This window comes from Anabrus simplex, chromosome 1 (assembly GCF_040414725.1).
Source record: "Anabrus simplex isolate iqAnaSimp1 chromosome 1, ASM4041472v1, whole genome shotgun sequence".
In the NCBI taxonomy this organism is placed as follows: domain Eukaryota; kingdom Metazoa; phylum Arthropoda; class Insecta; order Orthoptera; family Tettigoniidae; genus Anabrus; species Anabrus simplex.
The window spans coordinates 1,183,845,565-1,183,873,327 of record NC_090265.1 but is presented as its reverse complement, the minus strand read 5'-3'; the positions used below and the strand labels follow the sequence as shown (position 1 = coordinate 1,183,873,327).

The window sequence follows — 27,763 nt, the reverse complement described above, 5'->3', positions numbered from 1 at the left end:
GACAATGATAAATGACTGACAGATGAAATTAAATGTTAATGGAGAGTGTTGCTGGAATGAAAAATGACAGGGAAAACCGGAGTACCTGGAGAAAAACCGGTCCCGCCTCCGCTTTGGCCAGCACAAATCCACATGGAGTGGCTGGGATTTAAACCACGGTATCCAGCGGTGAGAGGCCGACGCACTGCCGCCTAAGCCACAGAGGCTCACTAATAAAATAAAATAAAATAAAATAAAATAAAATTACTGAAATGCAGTCGAACGAAGTCAGGTGATACTGGAATTGTTAGATTAGGAAATGATATCTTAAACAACGTCGCTGAATATTCTTACGGTCGAATAACTAGCGATGGTAGAAGTAAGGTGGACATTGTTGTGTACAAAAGCAAACACTTGTACAAACACGAACTTATTTTTATTGATTCACCAGTTTACAAGTATTCATTCACTTTAAATTGCACTGAAACTAAAGGTTGTTATCGCTGGTGACCATGAAAATTAACTATTTACATTATTTACAAAATGATGCTTATTAGTGGGAATGACTGTTGTCAATTCGTGAGTGTGCTTCAAGTCACAAAGATATTCTTGTTGCCAGAACACAAATATTAATGGAATCCCTGTCTTAAAGCACATGAAATCAAAAGTAATTAAGTCCTTCTGTACAATGTATATGTCACGAGAATGCTGAAAGCAAAGAAGACTGCAGTGAGAGGGAGAAACGGAATGGCTCCTTCCGAGGTTACGCGTGCAGAGGTGAAACCTCACGACCTGTGTCAGTCCACTTGTCCAGACCACATTTTCAAATAAGGCATACCCTACGTGGCTGGAGTACGGTGTAAGGCAATGTGTCGCAGCTCATAGCATAGCATAGCAAAGAGTTATTTCGATTCCTACACCATCAGCTGAACGGGCGGCTCTTCGGCCTTTGAAAATGGAAGGGTATAACGTGATCTGAAATGAAGGGGAGTATGTTTGTACATACGTAAGTGGATATGGGGGAAATATAGGTATCCTGGGGAAGAGATCGCCGCGACCCCCAAGTGAGCCCCCAGAGCGCGCCCGCATCGCACTCGCTATAGTCTCTCCCCCCCACCTAAACCCGGTTTATTGAACAAAAATAGATACATTGAAATACATGCATATGTATACATACAGAGGAGTGGTTTACAGATAATGCATGAATGGTGCCTGTTCTTCGGCATTTAAATCGTTGAAGTTCACATTAATTCTTTGTGTCGCTTCTTTGGCAATAAGGAAATCAAATAAATAAACACACATGATATATCATAAAATAAAAGAATGTATTTTGTACCTCTTCATTGGCATAAAGGAATAACTAAATTAAACATACACAATAAATCACTAAATAAAATAATATCGTTTGTGCCTCTTCTATGACACTAGAATAAATCAGCAAATAAAACAATATACAATAACAAAGATAGAAACGAAACAAATATGCAATAGGCGATGATAATGAAACATGTAAATACACTGGATATGACGAAGGGAACTAGTAGCGGAGAAAAGGAGACTAAGTATAAACACTGCACTTCACTGATAATGATAACACGAGCACTTCACAGATGGCACTGGTGGGGCCATTACGGTATGCCGATGGAGAAGGCAATGTTCCACCACAACCAGGACCATTGTAAGACTATTACATACGAAATTAAAATGTAAAGTGGGACGGTGCGGTGGTAGGGGAAGGTGGGTGGAAATTAAGAAGTCGGTGCAGGGAAAAAGGAATGCTGAGGGGTACGAGTGTCTCGGAAAATAGCCGTGGCGAGAGGGGAGAGTGGGAGAGCTTCTTGAATAATGAGATTATTATTACTGATGCCAGTAGTAGGGTATTTATAGCGTAGGGAATGTATATGTGTGAGGATATTAGGAAAGGTGTAAAGAGGTTGAAAATTAGTGGAAGAAGTGTTGAGTTTAAGTCGGTACGCGGTACGTAGTGCATGTCTGTCATATTTAAGTAGATTCCAGTAGTCCAAGGGGTGGGTATTAAACCAGGTCAAGGAAGCATAGGTGTTGACTGGGCGAACAAATGATTTATAAATATTTATGATTTGTTGGGGATTGAGTGCCCAGGTATGTCCAGTGAGGGAACGAAGGGCTCGGAATCGGCTGAGGGCTTTACGGTGGATTTAGGAAAGGTGAAGGTTACATTTAAGTTTATTTTGAAATTTAATTCCTAGATATGCTATTTTATTAGTTTCAATGAATGGGGTGTTATACATGGTTAAGTAGACTTAATGGGTTGGGCGACATATGCGGGATTTGGAGCGGAAAACCATGAATAGGATTAACGGAGAGGTGCCAGGTGTAAAGCCAGAGTTCGAGAGTAGTGAGGTATTTTTGAAGTTTGGATTAAAGGGAAGCATGGGTATGACAGAGGGATAAAACCGCAAGGGCATCAGCATATTTATATAAATGTAAGGGGCACGGGGATGTCGAATATCGTACATAAACAAGGAGTATAGGAAGGGGGGACAGGGGCGAGGCCTGGGCAAATCCGGATGTGATGGGAAAGGTGACGTAATGGGTTCCGTGGACCAGTACGTCAGCGCAGCGGGAGTTAAGGTGTAACCTGCCCAGTCCCTCGTCAACAGGCCACATGTGCGAACTTCAAGGGGAATCACGCCGCATCATATCCTGGGTGCCCATTTCTCAAGAAAGCACTTAAAGCTCATTACGTCGCTAATAAGCACCTACGCCACCACCCACAACCAACCAACCAACAACAACCACCATCACTGCTCAGCTTAAAGATTACCCTCCTCCCACCCACAACCAACCATCACAACCCACCCCACCTGCCATAGAGCATCTTAATTGTCTTCTCACCTTTCTCACCACCACAAAATAATCAACCATCCCCCGAGTCCAAATCCACTCCCCCTTAAATACTGTATGCCCCTCATGAACAAATCCGTCGCACGCCTACAAACTCCTCAACACCTCAACGTCTCCAATACTATCAGCCTCACCACCCTCGTCTGTTCACATAAATTCGCCACAACCACATTTCAAACTTTCCCATTCGCACTTGTCCCTACCTTTCTGAAATTCTGGAAGCTAGGGCATATAAGCTCAAGTCGTCTCGCCACACCTCTCCTGAAGAGGACAGTCGCTATGTAAGAAAGCTGCAACAAGCAATGGAACACATCAGTCGTCTTGGGGAAAAGAACCAAGAAGAAGATCGGCGGCCCCGGCAACCTTACTGTAGTCTCGCGTCGCTCGGTGTCGCTACTTCAGAGTTAAAGTGTAATTGTAAAGGAAACGAAGTATAGTAGTGAGGAGCGGTAAATGACTAAGTTTGTAAAAAAAAAAAGACCGGGATGCCACACGCTGTCAAAAACTTTGTCAACATCCTGGCTTATCAGAGCAGCGGGTCAATAAGTTTTAAGGTCGGTGTTAAGAGAGGAGGTGATATGAAAGAGGTTATCTTGTGTGGAGAAATGACATCGAAAACCAGCTTGGGAGGAGGGGATGAAGTATCAGGAATGTAAGTATTTAGACATTCTGTTAGTAAGTATACCTTCAAATAATTTGGACAAGACTATAAGAAGAGAGAGAGGTCGGTAGGAGCGAATGTCGGAGTGAAGTTTGTTGGGTTTAAGGAAAAGCAGGATGTTTGCTTTACCCCAGTGTTTGGGATAAACACCGGTGTAAATCATGGTAGTATAAATGCTGGATAGGATATTGATAAGGATCATGGGAGTTTCACGGATATGGCGGTAGGTAATACGGTCACTTCCGGGGGCTGTGTTACGACGGTTTCGGAGAAAATTAAGAATTTCTTGTGGAGTGATGGGAGCATTGAGAGGGTTTGTATAATCAATAGTTGGAAAATGGAGAAATGACTGTTGTAAGTGGGGGAGATCAGGTTGATAGTACTGAGATATGGTGGGTCCATCAGGGTGGTCATGTGAAGGGTTGGTAGAAGGAGAAAAGACAGTAGTATAGTGGAGCACAAGTACATTCAAAGGGGGGTTGAGGTGAAATATGGATGAGGTAAGTAGGGAGGGGTGGTCTAGTTTGTGTCATGCGTCGAAAGGTAGCCCAGAATTGTCTTGAGTCGTGCATATTAGGTCAGAACAGGCTGTTGTCCACTGTTTATAAGATATAAGAGCATGCATGTCTCAGGGTTTGTCGGTGTTGTCGTAAAGTGGTGGGGTCCCGGATTCGTACATATGAGTGATAGAGGTCGTAAGAAAAGTTTAATAAGGAAAGAGCTTTAGGTGGGATAGGTGTTTTGGTTGGGTGGTATGAGTGATGTGGTAAATGAAATTGATGTGCTCTAGTAAGACCCAATGCTACTCGTGTTATGAGGGAGAGAAGGTTGGGAATAGAGGTCTGAAGTGGACAGTCTGTAAGTAGGTCTGTAATTGTTCGTCTGTCTTCAGTCCAGTTTGTTTGTGAGTAGCGTCTAGTAGGTGGTAGGGAGTCGGGAGGTATTAGAACGATTTTGATAGGATATAGTAGGGATAGTAAGGAGGCCTGGGGTATGGTCAGAACCTAAACTAAGGATAGGGTGATGGTAGGATAGGTAGCTAAGGAAGATGATATGATAAGGGCGTCAGGGGTAGTTTTGGAAATAGGGCGGTTGTACGCCCCGAAGTTGAGAAACTGAAGTATTAAATTCTACTTGTTGTGCAACTGTATAAGAGTTAATAATAACATCAGCAACGAAAACATAATTCTGAAAAGCATTATCTATATATTTGATAAAATCGATAGGGGGTGGTGTTCGAGGGGGTAGGTAGATGTGTTGCAAAGACAAGAGAGGAGTTATTAGGGAGAGAGGTCTCGATAATTAAATATTCAGAAAAAGGAGGTAGGAAAATTAGAGAAATACTGTTTAGTAGTGATATAATTATTATGCCATGGCCATTGGACCTCCGACAACGAGTTGTTCAAGGCCCATATAGATATAGAAATTACTAATTTTATTTCATTTTAATTTATAATCTGGTTTGAATGAGAACATGTATTGGGCGGAAGCCTGTTATGTTCAGCAATAAATACCAAATACTTCTTGGATATATTTTTTTTACGCCAACAGCCACATCGCCTCGAGCTTCTCCGGGTTCATCCGCTCGAAAGAGGTGATATTGGGGAAAAAACGTGGCTGTTGCTTAGGTGTTAAGAAAAATTCGTTGAAAATAAAAACTTCGGGGCCATACAAGGAGAGGAAGAGATCCAATGGAGCGCGACTGAAGTGGACAGATCGAATGTTAGCATAATAGGACTTAATGACCATTAGCTAATTAAAGGCCCACCATTAAGGGGGGAAATGCAAAATGCATACTGTCCCCCGAGAAAGGTACCTCCAAACGGGTATTGAATACCAATCGCGCTGCCAGTTGGATCTGGGTTAGGATATAGGGACGGTTGATAGGTAGGACGTTCCGAAGTACCATCACCACGAAGTGAATAATATTTTCAGAGCTGGGAGAGAGGAGAGTGGAAGAGTAAGTGGGAGCGGGTATGCCCTGGGAAATAACCGAGATGATAGATTCGGGTTGTGAGTGGTTAGGAGCAGGTTTGGCCTTAGATTTATAAGAAAAGGAGGGGCGAGGGAGAGAACAATTTACACACATAGGTGTAGCCTTATTTGGACAAGCAGAGGTGTTATGATCCCGGCTACAGATGACGCATATTTTTGTTGAATGCAGAGGGCACCAGGTGGATAATCATGCCGCTGACACCGGTCGCAGCGAATCCTCTGCGGCGGCGCTGAGCGTGACGGCTCCACCCGGTGGCGACGCCCGTAGATAACAGCACCATCCCGAAGTAGCACATACAAGGTGTTGATGTCCTTCAAGAGATTCCTTATCAGCGAAGTGGGGCCTCGTTCGTTGCGGATGCGGACGATTTTAAAAATTTGATGGCCCTCGAGCTGGAGTTGAGCGGCCATCTCATCTTCAGTCCAGTCACGTTCCAGACCGTAGACAACCACGGACATGATGGTGGTAGATGGTCGAGATGGAGGCGCTGGACGTCGTGTAGGCTTTTTCTGGATCAAATTGGTGGCACTGGTATGAGACCCAAACTGCTCCATCTCAATGGTCGTGACAAGATGGTTGTAGAATAGCTTCGAAGTTTTGATATTGAAGTAGGCATCCCGGGTGCGCTGGAGTTCGATGTTATAGTCTGCGTAGATCAGTGTGAATCGGATGAGAATCTGGTAGATGCTGCGTGTATTGGCTTTTGCCGGGTCTATGTGCATTAGTTTTATCACATAGACGGGTGCTTCTCGTATTGGTGATGGATGGATGACGCTGCGATTTCGGATGTATGGCGCCAGAGCTGGGTTCTAGGCGACTTCGGCGAAGCTGCATACGTGCACAGGCATGTAGATGGTAGAATTAGAAGCCAGTGCGATTGTGGCGGCAGATGGAATAGTGCCACGATATTCCTTCCAGAAGGATTCAGAAGCGGTTCAATGCCTGACACAAGCGACCCGACGATATTGTCCCGGACTCAGAGGAGAGAGCGAGGTGAAGTATATGTAGAGCCTGAGGTGCCAGAGGTTGGGTTATAACATATTTTCTTGCGTCCTACGTCCGGTTCTGACGATTCCACATGTTGTATGCCTCGAGCCTGTTTCTGCTGTTCGGTTTCCATGTTAGGAGAGCCGTTCGGAGATCTTTTGTATACAATTTGCTTTACGTCGCACTGACACAGATAGGTCTTATGGTGACGATGGGACAGGAAGGGGCTAGGAGTGGGAAGGAAGCGGCCGTGGCCTTAATTAAGGTAGAGCCACAGCATTTGCCTGGTGTGACCATGGGAAACCACGGAAAACCATCTTCAGGGCAGCCGAGAGTGGGGTTCGAACCCACTATCTCCCGAATACTGGATACTGGCTGCACTTAAGCGACTGCAGCTAACGAGTTCGGTCGTTCGGATATCTTGGTGGTGTACGAAGTTCTTGACTCATTGCGAAGAGCGGAGAAGAGTCTCGACAAATCTAGAAGGTTCTCGAAGCTTTCACACGTAGAAGTAAAGTGATACTCGTAGCAGCGATATTGTGAGATGACCAGTGACATATATAATATACCGTGTCGCAGCTCATCTTGCATGCCAATTTATACTGAAAATAGTCACTATACAGCGCTGCACTCTGCCGTGTTGACTGTAGATGAAGGCGCGTGGCGCGCAGTTCGGTAAGGGCGCCGCAACAGAAATGTAGTGGAGACAAACAGAAGCAAGGAATATGTCAGTCAGTCAGTCAGTCAGTCAGTCATTTAAAGATAAAAATTTCATTGTTCCGTATTGAAAGTATTAACGTTAAAAGTGAATAATTGAAAAAGAGGTTCAACCTATTCAGTACATAAGAGAAAGAAATGTAGCGATTACATTCTTATTTAATAGTAATTAGAAATGGGACCGGTTTCGACCCTAGTCCAGGTCATCGTCAGCCGTTAAGGCTTTTTGTTTAGCTTGGTTAGCTTGTGCATTTAAAGATAAAAATTTCATTGTTCCGTATTGAAAGTATTAACGTTAAAATTGAATAATTGGAAAAGAGGTTCAACCCATTCAATACATAAGAGAAAGAAATGTAGTGATTACATTCTTATTTAATAGTAGGCCTAATTAGAAATGGGACCGGTTTCGACCCTAGTCCTAAACAAAAAGCCTTAACGGCTGACGATGACCTGGACTAGGGTCGAAACCGGTCCCATTTCTAATTACTATTAAATAAGAATGTAGTCACTACATTTCTTTCTCTTATGTATTGAATAGGTTGAACCTCTTTTTCAATTATTCCATTTTAAAGTCAGTCAGTCAGTCAGTCAGTCAGAACATGTTATTTTACATATATAACTTTAGATTATTATTGCATCTATAATTTTGTCACACTTCATCTCAGAGACCCTGAAATTGTGGATCGACATTAATATTGGTACTTTCTATAATCTAGAATCCTTGATTTAACGTTGCCATGGTTACGGCGGGTCACTTCTTCAGCCAATTCCTAGAATCAAGGTAATGAGGTGTCAATATTTCGAAAACGATTGGTTTTAGGGCCTTACAATATGATTTTTGGGTCCCGTAGGGACATACCGAGGTTTGTTCCTCGCATCGCGAGGCTTTAAATAAACTCTGTCTCGTCCTTGTAAGACAGATTCGATATTTCGCCCTCATTAGCCTATTGTTATGTGCCAAAGGGGCTAAATCTAGGGAATAGTGAGGACTTAGCATGTCAAACAACTTCCATAACCCTCTCAGGAGCAATAAGAATGAAGCATGAAAAGTTTCAGCGAAATCGGTGCAGTAGTTTTTGAGTCTAGGGGCTGCCTGGCCGAGGCGGTAAAGGCGTGCTCAGTTCACCCGGAAGGACGTGGGTTCGAATCCCCGTCAGAAAGTCGTAAAATTTAAGAAACGAGATTTCCACTTCCGGAGGTGCACATGGCCCTGATGTTCACTCAGCCTACACCAAAAATGAGTACCAGGTTAATTCCTGGGGGCAAAGGCGGCCGGGCGTACAGCTAACCACTCTGCCCCATCATGTGCTGAGGTTACGGATAGTGGAAGCCTTTACCTTCCACTCCTCCAAGGGCCTTCATGGCCTGTACGGAGGTGGCTTTGCTTTGCTTTGCTTTGCTTTGCTAGTTTTTAAGTCTATAAAATACGAACAAACAAACATTCATTGTTATATATAAAAAAGATTCACAGTGTTGACATTCATCATGATTGCATCACTATGCTATGTCTTCAGGCAATATGTGTAGAAACAAAGAGTTTCATTTTGCAGATAAATGATATATCTCATAACGATTTGTAAGTCCATAGTATGCGTGACGGTGTAGAGCAATATGATTTGGCATGATATCAGGCTTCATAGGCTTTGCATGATGTGTAATTAAGGCAATAATAATAATAATAATAATAATAATAATAATAATAATAATAATCTAAAAGAACCTATCTGAGCCAACACAAAATAATCTACCACGCTGCAAAGAAACTCCCTTTGTGGTAGTTTTGAACATGGTGAGTTCCAACAAGAGTGACAAAGGTAAATACAGATCAGACCAATAGAGAAAAATGCTATTGCAGAGAGGAAATGAGCTTTAGCAAGCTGCTAAAAATAGTAACAACTAATGACCACTTTTACTATTGAATATTTAGAGCTTAATTCATAAAGAAGTAAAGTACATGACACTTGGACGAGAGAATGTATTTATGTGTGATTATTACAATATCTTCTATTTTCTAGTCTAAGTGACTTGATTTCTTGTCTTTTTCAGCGTATTGCTACGATCGGTTCGAGAATCTTGCCAACATGTGTAACCAGATCACAGGCGACGCAACGCTCTTCTCCATGTTCCGGTCGGACGCCGAGCCTGCACAGTGTCCCTTCAAGGGCGGCGCACCTTTTACCTTCACGTACAACCGGGGATCTGGAGAATGTGTGAATCCTGTGTCACGAGTGGACTCGTGTACGGACGACTCTCGTCTGCTGCTCAGCTACCAGGCCTGTCCGGACGTATACGGCACCGAGAGTGCAGGTAAACTTCACTTATCTAGAGATCCTCACATCAAATGTATTTTTCTTAACGCTTTTCTTCATTGAAAACTTAAAACATACAATTACGTTTGTAAAAAATATACAGATAAATTTTCTTTAAAAATTTTAGAGCCCTCATGTGAGGTCTCTGAATTTTTCCAGAAAATAATAGGCTGTATTTTATGCACGATATAGTAGTATCTTTAGAATCTTTGGAAAGAACACATATTTCTACTATAGAAAACAGATTTAATCACCGACTACAGTCACCATAATATAATATAATATATATATTATATAGACGTATTTACTTCAGTAACATTGCCTGTGTTACACAAGTACCAAGAGGAGCATTGGCAAGGCACATAGGAGGTTTGTGCGAACGAGAGGGTTATACTTCGCTTACAATGTAAAGCATGAATGAGTTTGATTCATGTTCAGATCCCAGGGATATCTTTGATACTGTCAGGTCTGGGTTCTTACGTGCGCGAAAACCGTGTGACTACAAATATGTTGTGACAGCAGGATATCTGACAATAAGACCACTTAAAGCCAGATGAAGCGTGTCGAAGACGCCGAAGTGCATGGATTTTGTCTCACAAGAGTTATTTTATGGTAGATTTACCGACATGATGCTAGCATATTTCATCACCTTCGAATACCATCAGACTGGGCCGGGATCGAACCCGCCAACTTTGGGTCAGAAGACCAGCGCTCTACCGCCTAAGTCACTCAGTCCGGTTGGAAAGTGTGACACAAATCACTTAGTGATCTTTTTTTTTTTTTTTTTTGAGCTTCTCTTCTCTCCCATCCATGTGCTTGTTGCATTGCTCATAAGATGACAGGATCTACCTCATTCATCACAAATCATCAGCTTAATGTAGTTTTTCTCGCAGTCTCGAATACAAACATTTTGGGGGATCCTTTGCTACTGTATGAGTGCTTTTCAAGAACCACGCTTTTACCGTATCTGAATTTTATTTTCTTTACTAATTTCAGCAAATTAAAGGACACCATACTAATTGCATTTTTGTAAATAATGTTTCCTTTCAAGAACCTAGGTTCATCTTTGGTGAGATATAATGCTTACACCACACTGAATCTTCTACTATGGGCTAGAGCATTACTTTCATCAATATGCCTCAGTCCCATCAATGATTGTGACAATATGAATGTGACATGCTGTATATATAGACTATGTGAGCGATGCTAGTAACACACTTCCTTATGGAGCCAGCTTCTATGATTAATAATGTAGGGTCGAATAGAGTAGACGTTTCTCTGGGCATGGCTGAATGATACGTAATAGAAATTTCTGCGTCACTAAGAGTATAAACTGTGTTGGACAATAGTTTTGATATCACTGTGTGGCAGTGGTGAGAAGTTACTGTAACGTGTGTCTAACTTTCTGCGTTAATGCACCAGTCTTCATCCGTGAAGAACCAGGCATTATATTTGCCCTAGTTACTATGCCTTCCTCTTGTAGCCTTTTTTCAATTACCTGGCGCATACCAAAAATCTGGTCCTAACAGCCCCTCTGTGGTCTGATACCACACTGGTTTTCATCCAACTTACTCTCAACGATTGATTATCTCACTCCTTATTTCCCTAGTACAGTACACCTCTTTGGTGGCACTCGGGCTTTCTATAACATTTGATGATAGAAATGTTCAGGATCCAACTAGCCTTCAAGCTCAACCAACCAACCAACCAACCAACCAACCAACCAACCAACCAACCAACCAACCAACCAACCAACCAACCAACCAACCAACCAACCGACCGACCGACCGACCGACCGACCGACCGACCGACCGACCGACCGACCAACAGACATATATGCGGTACGTTATATACATACTGTACCCTACATTACATACATTTTCATTATAAACTGTTATGCCTTTAAGCGTTCAGTCTGCAAGACTCTGTTAATAATTAAATGCCTCCTTAATTCTGCTGTTTGCAACTAGATCTGTGGCCACGTTTGATGCCCCTTGAAACAACATCAACATCATCATCATCATCATCATCATCATCATCATAACCGTCGTCGCCATAGCCTCCCTCTACTTTCCGTACCCTCTATAACCGAATCCATTATTCTCCTAGATAACCTATTCTCCTCCATTCCCCTCACATGACCTCAACACCGAAGCTGGTTTATGTGTACAACTTCATCCAGAGCTCATTCCCATCTCATTCCTAGTATCCTCATACCGTTGTTTCCACCTATTTGTACCAGGGATCATTCTCGCTACTTTCATGTGTGTAACTGCTAGCTAATGAATAAAATATACTGGAGTTCCCTCAGCGTTTACTCTTGTACAGTGAAGTCTGTCTGAATGTAAAGATAGTTCCGACAGAACAATGTTGATCGCGACTGGGAACTCACTGCATTAGCGTTGCTACACCTGGATTCAATCTCACTTGTTAAACTGCCATCCTGGGAGAATACACATCCTAAATACTTCAAATAATCTAACTCTTCTAGATTTGTTTATCGATTTGACACTCAGTTCTCTCAGGTTTCTTCCCTGCTGACACCACTTTAGCCTTGGAAATGCTAATTTTCATATATTTTCAAGTTCCAAGATATTAGATTCCAGACTTCCAACACGGTATTCCATTAAGACCAAGCCATCGGCATAAGTCAAACTGCTTATCACATTTCCACCTAACTGAATCCCTACTTACCAATTCACATCTTTCAGTAGATAATCAATGTAGACTATGAACGACAAAAGTCAAAGATTACAGCCTTGTGTAACCCCTGAAAGTACCTCGAATCAAGAACTTATTCTACCATCAATTCTCACTGCAGCCCAATTATCACCTTAAATGCCTTTTACTGCTTGTAATAATCTACCCTTATTCCCATAACCCTCAGCACGGCGAATGTAATTTCCCTCGTTACTATGTCTTCTCTAGATCTACGACAGAAATATCATTGTTTATTCCTCTCGTAGTTTTTCTTAATTACCTGGCGCATACTGAAAATCTGGTCCTGGCAGCTCTTCTGTGGTCTGATACCGTACCAGTTTTCTACCAACTTACTTTCAATTATTAACCGCACCCTTCTTTCCAAAATGCCAGTGAACACCTTGTCTGATATGCTGAACTACTAAATACCTCGATAGTTACTGCAACCCTTGCTGTTTCCTTGCTGATAGATAGGCGGAATTACTGCATTTGCCCAATAAGAAGGTACCTTACTTCTATTTCATGCCAATCGTATTACTCTATAAAAATTCATGTCTCCCCACTATATTTCACCATTTCAGGTCTAATTTCATCTATTCTTGCTGCTTTATATTGTAATCGTTCATCACCACGCCATAGGCATGTTAGGAGGCCCAGTTAACAATGTACACCGTTTTTCGCAACATTCTGCGACATACAGTGTCGTAATTAGCAATTTACGCCCCAAAACTAGGATACGAGTTGCGGTACGCAAGCAAGAAGGGGGCAGGTCTCTGTGCTTGTACCGAGAGGAGGAAGGCGCATTACCGCGTAACCTTGGAAATGCGCTCTCACTTGCAGCAAGAAAGAAGAAGAGAGGGCACTACGCGCATGAGAGTATTTGGTCAGAAAGTGGGGTGGATCAATGCGTGTTAACCCTCAAGAAATAAAAATCCTTACTGATTTAACCGCACATCCCTTGGTGCCAACCCACCGTATTCGACTATTAATAATAATGTATACAATAACAATATTTTTTATAAAACCAGTGGAAATTTATGAGTAAGGACTCGTTTGAACCGGCATATGCAAATTGAGGATGTACAAAAACGCAATACTTTAAGAATGGATCGGTAACGACGCACGTCATACAGTAGTACGTAGATTGAAGCCAAGTGTTCATATCTGACAACGTGAGAAAAAAGTGGGAGTCACCACGAGATAATCTATGACGCGTAAATTTATGAAAAGGCAGCTTTTGAGATCGCGAAAGACCCAACGATCGGATCTACATGAAATTAGATCAGTATAAAATACGAATCAAGAGCTACAATTTGATTACCCTCACGTCGCTGAAATATCATGATTAGCGACGCGAAATTTCGGGTGGGGGTGTGGTTTGCCACCTCTCCGACCACTCAGCCAAAATACTATAAATGAAACCCAGACCTAGCTCCGGGAACCCATTGTAATCTGTGCGGCCGTAGTGCTTCGTGTCAGTGTGTAACTGTGCAAAATGGATAACGGTGTGTGAAGTGCTATGTTGAAGAAATATATATCAGCGCCGTATAGATATCGCGAAAATAAGCCGTGCGGTACGAGACAAGTACGGCAGTGGTAAATAGAGGTGTTATTTCAACATTTATTCCTATAAATGTCGGTGACTTCAGTGACGACTCATGAAGTCATTATCAAAGAACGAGCAAACGCATAAGGTCGCTCAGAATTAGTGAGACAGCCGATTACATTCAGTGATTAATAGTGGCGATTTTAAGGCATTTGAATAGTGAGTGACGCTCAATAAATTAATAGAACGGTGTTCTTGATAGAAGAACGTCTGCATACTCCATGGACACTCATATTAAGTAAAAGTAATCATTAATCAGGCCGAGTGACAAAAGGGAAATGAATAGTGATTTACACAAACTTGCCACTATTCGGGTTAGTCCACTTGAATCAATGAGTGTGTCTAATCATCTGTAGGTTCTTTGAAAACGCATAAACAGTGTTCACTAACCAATTTCCCATTTTTACCTGTGTGTTCATGAGTGATCGTCGAACCCAGGATTGGAATCAACTAGAGTCGCTCCTTGTGCTTGCATTCATCTCTTCAGGGAACGTCGAGATATTCCAACAGTAGGAGACCACAGTTTGAGACATCATGGACGACACCACGAGGAGGAGGAACCTAGGACTATACGAGTGAAGTTGCCGTGATGGAGGTCTAAAAACCCCAGGGGTACCCTCGAGATGACAGTAAACCACACACAATGTCGATGAGTAATGTTTTTTTAAAATATACTAGGCATGAGATCTGCACGTTCGCATATTGATATAATTGTACTTATCAGTCTTGTTCATTTTTACATAATAACATTAAATGTAGAGGACACTACACGCGTGTTACTGGGAAAGATTATTTTATTAATTTAATTAGGATTTCTTCTGTGATTTAAAGATGATCACTAATATTTCAGCGGGCTTATTTGCATGAATTAGTAAGATCCGATTACGCTCAGGTGCGTGTAAAGCATATATTTCAAGGGTGGAACAGCACTTCAGCTGAATTTATAATTTCTTTCTAATTTTACTAACCGGTATGGATCTTTATGATAATTTGAATATGTATTACGTATTTGCTTCACATGGTAAGGCATCCCTTAATAATTAAGAATATGATCATCAAAGATGTTCAAACCCGAGGTGCAACTTATGAATTATATAGATACGCGAGTGAGGTAGTGTTAGTTAAACACCTGTTGAGTAGAATCCTCAAGATGAATGAATGAGTTGGATGTAAGGTGCAGTAGTGTGAAGGCAGGGGAGATGAGACTTGTGGAATGTTTTTGAGATGACAGAATAACAAAGAATTGGAATAATGATGCTTATTGCGACGTATTGAATTAGGCTGTATGTGGCCAGAATAATGAGAAATAAGAATTGGCAGCCTCTGAATAATTGTGTACTTGGAAACAAGCAAAATAAGAAGTGAAGAAAGAAAACAGAGAGTGTCCTTGTGGCCCACCTGGTTGAACGCTAACCACAGCAAGAGGGACAGATTTGCGATGTAAAAAGGAGTGCCATATCCCGTGTGCGGACCGAGTCGTCTTTAAGAGCTCTCAGAACATTAGCCCTAGTAATCTCCTTCATTTACCACTGCATTAATAATCCTATGCCAATGATATATTATGACCAGCGTTGAGAATTTTATGAGTCTGTAAAGGACGGATTCCTCCCCATTTTTATCTATTAAATTAGCTCGTGATACGAGTTTCAGATTTTTGCACCTTGGAAGCCGGTGAACGTGGGTTCGACTTGCATCAGGATGGTGAATTTGAGTTGACACCATATGGCCTGACTAGGCAATATATTCAAGATGTATTGTTTGCCAATGTGTTTACTAAGTGATTGTTTATTTCTTTGTATAATGTATTCATGTATTGACGTTGTTCTTAAGTGTTTTATGGTGATGGGTAGAAAACCAACGTTTTTTGATCCGCTTCGTACATAACAGGGTCAGGTAAACCCAGATATACGTGTATGTGTTCAATATAATGTGTAATTGATTTGGTCAGGGAGACCATGTGTTCGATATGCGGCGGTGTGATCTCGTGGGTAGAAAAATGTGCGCAATTATATTTGTCAGATATTCCATAACCATGACGCCAACTAGAATAGTATGGCCTAACGAGAAAATGTCATTCACAAATTTTTGCCAATCCATTCAATAAATATATAACATCGAGTACCATTGCTAAGTGATAAATAAAACCTGTGTTTGTGTAAATTGTATATAATATTAGTGCAAGCTAATAAGGTGATTTAAAGTATGCCAAGTGATAGACAAACAGTTCATGAACTAGCGAAGACTTTGAGGCATACTGTATACACATGTGCGTAGTAACATGGCATTATCTCGTGTAATTTTATCGTGTGATTCTAACAGTTTAATTAAATTCCTAGTAAATATTGGGAACAAAACTCTTCTCAATTAATAACATTAGACTATTTCTTTTACATTAGATAGAACCCTACTTTCGATATATTTAATATAGTTTCCGTTTTCCTTTTACGAACATTCCATTACCCGTATGCTACTGAGCTTTAGCTGTTGACACAATGAAAGTAGGGAGGATGAGACTTCGAGGCCCGGGAAGTGATTTCCGAAGATTCTCATCAAAAGAACTTCATTCATATATTTATTTGTGAATCGAATTATTTAAATGATGCCATGATATGCCCGGGATGGGTAAAATATTTATGTAGTATATTATTTATCCTGTCCACTTCATCAGGCGTGATTTCACGGGGCCCCATGAGCTTGGCTGTTCGCTTCTTCGACAGAAAGATTTCATTTGACGTTGAGAAGATATTATTATTGTTGTCATTTCCATCTATCCAATGATGTCCTGGGATCTACAATGAGTTCACCTGATTTATCCAAAGCACCATTCATTTCCTTTTTCCCTTTCGTCTTTCTGTATTTCTCTCCAGAAAAACATCCCTCTCGCTTGACTAAGCTTTCCAAGTTATTATCGAACTCTTCCCATGGCTTCTTCTTGGATTCTACAATGATTTATTTCACCCTCTTTCTTTCGTATAGGTACAATTCCCTATCTGAATCAGTCCTTATTTGGAGCCATTTCATAAACGCCTTTTTTATATGTTTACAAGCTGCTCTAACTTCATTATTCCACCAAGATGTTCGTTTCCCAGTTCTTCCTAGGTATTCCCTTGCTATTTCTACTACAGCATTCATCGCCCATTTTCTTTCTATATCCTGAATCTGCATATTCTTTGGAACTTATTTTCTCTAATAATATCCATGTAATTCAGTTTAATTTCCTCGTCTGGGAGTTACTCTAACCTTATTCGTATGCAGACAGATTTTATTCTCTCTATTCTTGGCCTAGTAATACTAAATTCACTGCAGGTCAGATAGTAGTCTGTATCATCGAAAAATCCCCAGATTACCTGTACACTCCTATTGATCCATTTAGTCGCTTACCAATTTATATGTTGCCGTTATTACAAATCATCCCATACAGGCCTTTATGTCCATACTTTTGTACAGAAATTAAGCTGTTAAAATTGATAATAAATTGACATTAACATTAACCCACAAACAACTTAAATTAGTAGTGATTGAATAAATTTGATAGACAGAAGGATATCTGCAAGCCAAAAGCAAACTCTTTTAAGATTTAGGTCACATAACGCAACTTCTTGACCTAACTGTGTCTTCAGAACAAAACTTGCGCAGAAACGGAGAAAGTTTGAAATCGTGTTTCTACTCCCTATTGGCCTTGTTGAAATTGTTTAATTATTAGAAAATCTTAAGATACAAAGGGGTCGAGAAGAATGTAGACACTCTTTGATAGTTAATATATTTGGAACAAAATGATGTGTCGTTGCAATTCTTGCACAGTAGCGTAGTCCATTGTTTTCTCGACAGATGATGAAGGTCTTGTGAATGGCGCGACAATCGTGGCGCGCGTTTTCCAGCAGATGACAGCGCAGCAATGAATGAAGTAAGATTGTCGTTTGAGAAACGCAAGTTGAAGTACTGGAAGGACGAAGACATGATGGAGGTACAACGGCAATGGCATAATGTGTACGCAGATATCCTTCTTCTCACTATCAACTGCCATTGGCAGATCTTTGTCAGTATCACACCGTACAGTGGGATCTAGAATAAATTCCGATCTAAGTTTCCTGTCACCAAGCAAGTGCCGGGGCGGCTTGGGTCACGTAACTATCAGCTTGCATTCGGGAGATAACTATGGTATCAGTTCTGCGTGTACTTTGATTTTCTTCCTCGTACATTTCGTAATTGTTCTCAACCAGGGCCGACGCTATCGAATGTTGTCTTGTATTCTGCATTAGTTCACCATGTTAACAGGAGCCAAGGACATGTGCTGAAGTTGCCTTATCATTACCGTATCGTTCTGACTCCTCCCATGGAAAGCTCTCACAGGTGCTATAATACCCTTCAATTAAATGGCATCACGCCATTCGAAACTCCTGAATTCGAAGTTGGTTATGACATAGTGTCGCGTGCAATAGTATTCCTGATGAACAGTCCTACATCATATCTTCCAGACTGGCCAACCCAGAAACCACCAAAAGTCACTCAATCAACCAACATTGATCTGCATTTAGAACAGTCGTCCAGGTGGCAGATCACCTATCTGTTGTTTTCCTATCCTTTTCTTAAATGATTGCAAAGAATTTGAAAATTTATTGAACATCACCCTTGGTCAATTATTCTAATCCCTAACTCCCCTTCCTATAAACGAATATTTGACCCAATTTGTTCTCTTGAATTCCAACTTCATATTGTGATATTTCCTACTTTTAAAAACACCACTCAAACGTATTCCTCTACTAATATCATTCCACGCCATCTCTCCACTGACAGCTTGGAACATACCACTTAGTTGAGCAACTCTTCTCCTTTCTCCTAAGTCTTTCCAGCCCAAACTTTGCACGCTACTCTTTTGTCGGAAATCACCCAGAACAAATCGAGCTGTTTTTCGATTTTCTCCAGTTCTCGAATCAATTAATCCTGGTGAAGGTCCCATACACTGGAACCATACTCTAGTTGGGGTTTTACCAGAGACTTATATGCCCTCTTATTCGCATCCTTACTACATCCCGTAAATACCCTCATAATCATGTGCAGAGATCTGTATGCTTTATTTTCAATCCCATTTATCTGATTACCCTAACGAAGACCTTTCCTTAGGTACTTACAATGATTCCCATAAGGAACTTTCACCCCATCAATGCAGTAATTTAAATTGAGAGGACTTTTCCTATTTGTGAAACTCACAACCCTTTTTTAATCCCGTTTATCAACATACCATTACCTGCTGGCCATCTCGCAATATTGTCGAGGTCTTTTTTGCTATTGCTCACAATCTTGTAACATTTATTACCCTTCACAGAACAACACCATCCGCAAAAGGCCTTATCTCTGATTCCAATAATAGTGCCTTGAGGAATTCCCCTCTGTCCTACCCCACACTTTGCCCTTCTATTCTTAACACCTGTTAAATATAGTCTATAATCTTATATCTCTTCCTTATTATCTTCATATACTCTAATATAAGTATCTCCTAAGACATCCAGACTCATCACTTTGCTCACTGAGCCATTTCTACTTTCTTACTTCCAAAAGCAAAATTAATATTGACAGCTCCTCATCGAATTTTTTTATTTCGTTCGTCAAATTATTTTCAAGAAACCCCTCGTCTGTCTATTGAAAGAAGTACCCTGTCGCTCCCATAACTTCGAAACATACTTAAAATATTCTAAGCTCTGTAAATTCTGTGAAGCAACATGGCATCCTATTTACACATAGTCCTAGTGAGAATCTCTACTCGAACGGGTAGTTTTCTCCTCGTTAATTTTTCCAATATCTCTGTGTTTATAGCTCCCCATGCTTGCAAAACGTATTGCCAAAGATCTTTACAACTGTAGAAAGGAGATTGTTTTGCCTTACAATCGAGTTTATCCTACAGCAACTCGATGGGTGATAAATCGGTTGACTGAGTGCCCCAGTTATTTAATTGTAGAACTTACATTCTGGAGATAGTGGCTTCGAAACCTCACTGTCGGCAACCCTGAAAAGTGTTTTTATTTTCACCCCCAGATAAATTCTGGAACTGTGCCTTATTAAGCCCATGATTTTTTTTTTTTTTAAGTCTAGCCGTGCCCTATCCCATTGTCGCCTGTCTGAGTCGGTACGACGTGAACATCAACAGCAAAAAATAAATGTTGCCATAGTTGTCGTAATTCAAAATTATTCAATAGTTAACGTTCAAATAATAATAATAATAATAATAATAATAATAATAATAATAATAATAATAATACAGTGGTTGTAATATCCGAGTGTGTCAATCATTACGGATGTGAGAGTTAGAATGGGTTTTGTTCTCTCGTGAGTATAGTTGAGGGGCTGTCTGACATGAGAGCTACGCAACCGAACGTGAATAACAAGCAATGCGGCAGACTGCATAGTCGCATGTCACTTCAGTACCTGCAGGCCATTTCAATGGACAGTGGTCGTATCAGAAGGCTCTGATCTATCAAGAATTGCACGAGCTATTGTCGACGAAAACATGCATAAGTTACTTCTAATATTAAACAGATAACAAACCCGCATATAAATTTCTGTAGTTTCCCAACTCAGTTCTGAACAGATGCAGAGATGGTATCCATCTTATAGCCAACGACCGTTTTCTTTCCTCAGTGCTTGTCCCAATTCATTACAAACAGATACTTAGTAGAGATGGTATTGTTTACCAACACATATTCACACCCAAATTACATGGGGATAATTATCAAGAGAGCGCTTCCTAGCCGAGGCAGTAAAGACGAGCCCGATTCAACCAGATGTACGTGGGTTCGATTCCTCGTCAAAAATTCGAAACATATATAAACAATACTTCACTTCCGGAGCGGGACAAGCCCTCAGGTTCACTCAGCCGATTCAGAGATTAATTCCAGGGGGCAAAGTTGGCCAGATATTAAGCTAACTATTGTATCCCACTTAGTGTCGAGTACTGACAGTAGAAATCATTGGTGGTGCTAATTATTGTATTAAGGAGAAGTACAATTGGGCAATCATCCCCTCTTAACAATAATCAGAGGGGAAAAGATACAGCAATGGGGAGGAGGCTGTATCGAAGCTACGGCGGCTGAATACGTAGTGTGGATGTTAGGAGGATGTGAATGCGCACAGTTTACTTATACTGGGCTCTCCCTTGGCAAATGTTGTAAAAGTACACTATTTCCAATATCAACTGTATCTTGTATGTTTCCAGTCATGATCCATAGATTAGACGTGAGTAGAAGACCCACTCGGTTGTAGCTTATGCGTTCGGCAGCCTTGACTTTCTTACGTTGTACACAGGCTCTCTTACGTTGTACACAGGCTCCCATACATTGCGCACAGGCTCCCTTGCGTTGTACACAGGCTCTCTTACGTTGTACACAGGCTCTCTTACGTTGTACACAGGCTCCCGTATACTGTACACAGGCTCTCTTACGTTGTGCACAGGCTCTCTTACGTTGTATACAGGCTCCCGTACATTGTGCACAGGCTCTCTTACGTTGTACACAGGTTCTCTTACGTTGTACACAGGCTCCCATACATTGCGCACAGGCTCTCTTACGTTGTACACAGGCTCTCTTACGTTGTACACAGGCTCTCTTACGTTGTACACGGGCTCTCTTACGTTGTGCACAGGCTCTCTTACGTTGTACACAGGCTCCCGTACATTGTGCACAGGCTCTCTTACGTTGTACACAGGCTCTCTTACGTTGTGCACAGGCTCTCTTACGTTGTGCACAGGCTCTCTTACGTTGTACACAGGCTCTCTTACGTTGTACACAGGCTCTCTTACGTTGTACACAGGCTCCCGTATACTGTGCACAGGCTCTCTTACGTTGTGCACAGGTTCTCTTACGTTGTACACAGGCTCCCGTACATTGTGCACAGGCTCTCTTACGTTGTACACAGGCTCTCTTACGTTGTACACAGGCTCCCATACATTGCGCACAGGCTCCCTTGCGTTGTACACAGGCTCCCGTACATTGTGCACAGGCTCTCTTACGTTGTGCACAGGCTCTCTTACGTTGTACACAGGCTCTCTTGCGTTGTACACAGGCTCTCTTACGTTGTGCACAGGCTCTCTTACGTTGTACACAGGCTCCCGTACATTGTGCACAGGCTCTCTTACGTTGTACACAGGCTCTCTTACGTTGTACACAGGCTCCCATACATTGCGCACAGGCTCCCTTGCGTTGTACACAGGCTCCCGTACATTGTGCACAGGCTCTCTTACGTTGTGCACAGGCTCTCTTACGTTGTACACAGGCTCTCTTGCGTTGTACACAGGCTCTCTTACGTTGTGCACAGGCTCTCTTACGTTGTACACAGGCTCCCGTACATTGTGCACAGGCTCTCTTACGTTGTGCACAGGTTCTCTTACGTTGTACACAGGCTCTCTTACGTTGTACACAGGCTCTCTTACGTTGTACACAGGCTCCCGTATACTGTGCACAGGCTCTCTTACGTTGTGCACAGGCTCTCTTACGTTGTGCACAGGCTCTCTTACGTTGTACACAGGCTCCCGTACATTGTGCACAGGCTCTCTTACGTTGTGCACAGGCTCTCTTACGTTGTACACAGGCTCCCGTATACTGTGCACAGGCTCTCTTACGTTGTGCACAGGCTCTCTTACGTTGTACACAGGCTCCCGTATACTGTGCACAGGCTCTCTTACGTTGTGCACAGGCTCTCTTACGTTGTACACAGGCTCCCGTACATTGTGCACAGGCTCTCTTACGTTGTGCACAGGCTCTCTTACGTTGTACACAGGCTCCCGTATACTGTGCACAGGCTCTCTTACGTTGTGCACAGGCTCTCTTACGTTGTACACAGGCTCCCGTACATTGTGCACAGGCTCTCTTACGTTGTGCACAGGCTCTCTTACGTTGTACACAGGCTCCCGTATACTGTGCACAGGCTCTCTTACGTTGTGCACAGGCTCCCGTATACTGTGCACAGGCTCTCTTACGTTGTGCACAGGCTCTCTTACGTTGTACACAGGCTCTCTTACGTTGTACACAGGCTCCCGTATACTGTGCACAGGCTCTCTTACGTTGTACACAGGCTCTCTTACGTTGTACACAGGCTCTCTTACGTTGTACACAGGCTCCCGTACGTTGTGCCCAGGCTCTCTTACGTTGTACACAGGCTCTCTTACGTTGTACACAGGCTCTCTTACGTTGTACACAGGCTCCCGTACGTTGTGCCCAGGCTCTCTTACGTTGTACACAGGCTCTCTTACGTTGTACACAGGCTCCCGTACGTTGTGCACAGGCTCCCGTACGTTGTGCCCAGGCTCTCTTACGTTGTACACAGGCTCCCGTGCATTGTGCACAGGCTCTCTTACGTTGTGCACAGGCTCCCTTACGTTGTCCATAGACTCGCTTACGTCGTGCACAAGCTCCCGTGCGTTGTGCACAGGCTCTCTTACGTTGTACACAGGATCTCTTACGTCGTGCACAGGCTCTCTTACGTTGTACACAGGCCCTCATACGTCGTGCACAGGCTCTCTTACGTCGTGCATAGACTCTCTTACGTTGTACATAGGCTCCGGTACGTTGTGCCCAGGCTCTTTTACGTTGTACACAGGCTCCCGTACATTGTGCACAGGCTCTCTTACGTTGTGCACAGGCTCCCTTACGTTGTACATAGACTCGCTTACGTCGTGCACAGGCTCCCGTGCGTTGTGCACAGGCTCTCTTACGTTGTACATAGACTCGCTTACCTCGTGCACAGGCTCTCTTATGTCGTGCACAGGCTCTCTTACGTCGTGTACAGGCTCCCGTACGTCGTGTACAGGCTCCCGTACGTTATGCCCAGGCTCTCTTACGTCGTGCACAGGCTCTCTTACGTTGTACATAGACTCGCTTACGTCGTGTACAGGCTCCCGTACGTTATGCCCAGGCTCTCTTACGTCGTGCACAGGCTCTCTTACGTTGTACATAGACTCGCTTACGTCGTGCACAGGCTCCCGTACGTTATGCCCAGGCTCTCTTACGTTGTACACAGGCTCCCGTACATTTTGCACAGGCTCTCTTACGTTGTGCACAGGCTCCCTTACGTTGTACATAGACTCGCTTACGTCGTGCAAAGGCTCCCGTGCGTTGTGCACAGGCACTCTTACGTCGTGCACAGGCTCTCTTACGTCGTGTACAGGCTCCCGTACGTTATGCCCGGGCTCTCTTACGTCGTGCACAGGCTCTCTTACGTTGTACATAGACTCGCTTACGTCGTGCACAGGCTCTCGTACGTTGTGCCCAGGCTCTCTTACGTTGTACACAAGCTCCCGTGCATTGTGCACAGGCTCTCTTACGTTGTAGACAGGCTCCCGTACATTGTGCACAGGCTCTCTTACGTTGTGCACACGCTCCCGTACATTGTGCCCAGGCTCTCTTACGTTGTACACAAGCTCCCGTACATTGTGCACAGGCTCTCTTACGTTGTAGACAGGCTCCCGTACGTTGTGCCCAGGCTCTCTTACGTTGTACACAGGCTCCCGTACGTTGTGCCCAGGCTCTCTTACGTTGTACACAGGCTCTCTTACGTTGTACACAGGCTCCCGTACGTTGTGCACAGGCTCCCGTACGTTGTGCCCAGGCTCTCTTACGTTGTACACAGGCTCCCGTGCATTGTGCACAGGCTCTCTTACGTTGTGCACAGGCTCCCTTACGTTGTCCATAGACTCGCTTACGTCGTGCACAAGCTCCCGTGCGTTGTGCACAGGCTCTCTTACGTTGTACACAGGATCTCTTACGTCGTGCACAGGCTCTCTTACGTTGTACACAGGCCCTCATACGTCGTGCACAGGCTCTCTTACGTCGTGCATAGACTCTCTTACGTTGTACATAGGCTCCGGTACGTTGTGCCCAGGCTCTTTTACGTTGTACACAGGCTCCCGTACATTGTGCACAGGCTCTCTTACGTTGTGCACAGGCTCCCTTACGTTGTACATAGACTCGCTTACGTCGTGCACAGGCTCCCGTGCGTTGTGCACAGGCTCTCTTACGTTGTACATAGACTCGCTTACCTCGTGCACAGGCTCTCTTATGTCGTGCACAGGCTCTCTTACGTCGTGTACAGGCTCCCGTACGTCGTGTACAGGCTCCCGTACGTTATGCCCAGGCTCTCTTACGTCGTGCACAGGCTCTCTTACGTTGTACATAGACTCGCTTACGTCGTGTACAGGCTCCCGTACGTTATGCCCAGGCTCTCTTACGTCGTGCACAGGCTCTCTTACGTTGTACATAGACTCGCTTACGTCGTGCACAGGCTCCCGTACGTTATGCCCAGGCTCTCTTACGTTGTACACAGGCTCCCGTACATTTTGCACAGGCTCTCTTACGTTGTGCACAGGCTCCCTTACGTTGTACATAGACTCGCTTACGTCGTGCAAAGGCTCCCGTGCGTTGTGCACAGGCACTCTTACGTCGTGCACAGGCTCTCTTACGTCGTGTACAGGCTCCCGTACGTTATGCCCGGGCTCTCTTACGTCGTGCACAGGCTCTCTTACGTTGTACATAGACTCGCTTACGTCGTGCACAGGCTCTCGTACGTTGTGCCCAGGCTCTCTTACGTTGTACACAAGCTCCCGTGCATTGTGCACAGGCTCTCTTACGTTGTAGACAGGCTCCCGTACATTGTGCACAGGCTCTCTTACGTTGTGCACACGCTCCCGTACATTGTGCCCAGGCTCTCTTACGTTGTACACAAGCTCCCGTACATTGTGCACAGGCTCTCTTACGTTGTAGACAGGCTCCCGTACGTTGTGCCCAGGCTCTCTTACGTTGTACACAGGCTCCCGTACATTGTGCACAGGCTCTCTTACGTTGTACATAGGCTCCGGTACGTTGTGCCCAGGCTCTCTTACGTTGTACACAGGCTCCCGTACATTGTGCACAGGCTCTCTTACGTTGTGCACACGCTCCCGTACATTGTGCACAGGCTCCCTTACGTTGTACACAGGCTCCCGTACATTGTGCACAGGCTCCCTTACGTTGTCCATAGACTCGCTTACGTCGTGCACAAGCTCCCGTGCGTTGTGCACAGGCTCTCTTACGTTGTACACAGGATCTCTTACGTCGTGCACAGGCTCTCTTACGTTGTACACAGGCCCTCATACGTCGTGCACAGGCTCTCTTACGTCGTGTACAGACTCTCTTACGTTGTACATAGGCTCCGGTACGTTGTACATAGACTCGCTTACGTCGTGCACAGGCTCTCTTACGTTGTACATAGACTCGCTTACGTGTGTACAGGCTCCCGTACGTTATGCCCAGGCTCTCTTACGTTGTACACAGGCTCCCGTACATTTTGCACAGGCTCTCTTACGTTGTGCGCAGGCTCCCTTACGTTGTACCTAGACTCGCTTACGTCGTGCAAAGGCTCCCGTGCGTTGTGCACAAGCACTCTTACGTCGTGCACAGGCTCTCTTACGCCCATCTTCAGACATACTGGGCTTGTTCAACTCTCTCTAACTCATTCTTTCTACTTGTTTTCATTTGCGGTAAGCTTGCATTTTCCTTAAATTAATGTATTGGGATATTTTGTATACCTTCACAGAATTGCAGAGGTTTTTTGAGAATCTGCACTAAAACATTCAGCGTTACCACAGCCCAACAAATGAATCACCTACCAGTGGACACCACAAGCATTGCCAGCAACTCAGTTTTTAAACATGCTTGTGTCAGAATACCAGGAAAACACGAATAAAATCATCTAATTAAGATCCCATACCTCCTCATCCTGCTTCCTGTTTATTATCATTTCGCTCTTCTTATCGTAGATCATTTTCTCCCTCTTCTTACTATTCCTTCTCTTCGCCTCTCCATTAAATGCGATATTTCGGTATCATCTTCAAATTTGTACCTTTTTGACACTTTCTTCCAGTTAGTAAATCTAGCACATTGAAATTTAGTTATTTTGGCATTCCTGTCATTTACATCCTCACGAATTTAATGTTTACATATATGTTTGCTATATACGTTCAATCACTCATGGATTGAAACAAGGCTGTGTGCTTGCTCCTACACTCTTTACATGGCTGCCATGCTGCATGGATCATCTGCAAACAACTTAGGCTTGGAGATTAAATTTCGTTTTGATGGAGCCCTTTTTAATCTGGCAAAACTTCGGTCACAAAGACGTACTCTGGTTACTCGGGTGACAGAACGGCAGTATGCCAATGACACCGCATCTCCTGCTCTAACACCTGCAGAACTACAACAGTCAGTCAACTACTTTAAAACTGCATGTGATCACTTTGGTTTTTCCACTAATGGGAAAAAACTAAGGTGCTTCCACAACCTGCCTCAGGATTGACTCTTCCTGAGTTCAGTATCTCCATCTTAGACACACCACTGGAGCAGGTTGATCATTTTCATATCTTGGAAGCATCTTGTCTAAACGGTGTACCTGCGAATAAAATTTTGATAAAAGAATTGGGGATGCTCATGCAGCATTCGGACGGTTAATGCACAGAGTCTTTATGACTAACGACCTAACACTGCATACCAAACTCATGGTTTACAAAGCTGTTGTCATTTCCACGGTACTGTATGGCTGTGAAACTTGGACACTCTATCGCCGAGATATCAAAATAACTTGAGCGCCTCCACCAATAAAAAGTGACATACATCTTGAATATCAAGTGGACCTGCAGTCGCGTAAGTGCGGCCAGTATCCAGAAGTCGGGAGATAGTGGGTTCGAACCCCACTGTCGGCAGCCCTGAAGATGGTTTTCCGTGGTTTCCCATTTTCACGCCAGGCAAATGCTGGGGCTGTACCTTAATTAAGGCCACGGCCGCTTCTTTCCCATTCCTAGACCTTTCCAATCCCATCGTCGTCATAAGACATATCTGTGTCGGTGCGACGTAAAGCAAATAGCAAAAAAAAAAAAAAAAAATCAAGTTGGAGGACTATGTGACCAA

The 27,763-nt window shown here is 43.3% G+C and overlaps 1 protein-coding gene across 1 annotated transcript in view; it reads left to right on the top strand.

The window, feature by feature from the left end:
* The window catches only part of LOC136858443 (uncharacterized), a 290,965-nt gene that overhangs the window by 41,831 nt on the left and 221,371 nt on the right, over window positions 1-27,763 (top strand). The window contains exon 3 of the mRNA XM_067137991.2: window positions 9,273-9,533. Within this exon, the coding sequence (XP_066994092.2) occupies window positions 9,273-9,533 (261 nt within the window). The remainder of the gene's footprint in view (window positions 1-9,272; window positions 9,534-27,763) is intronic.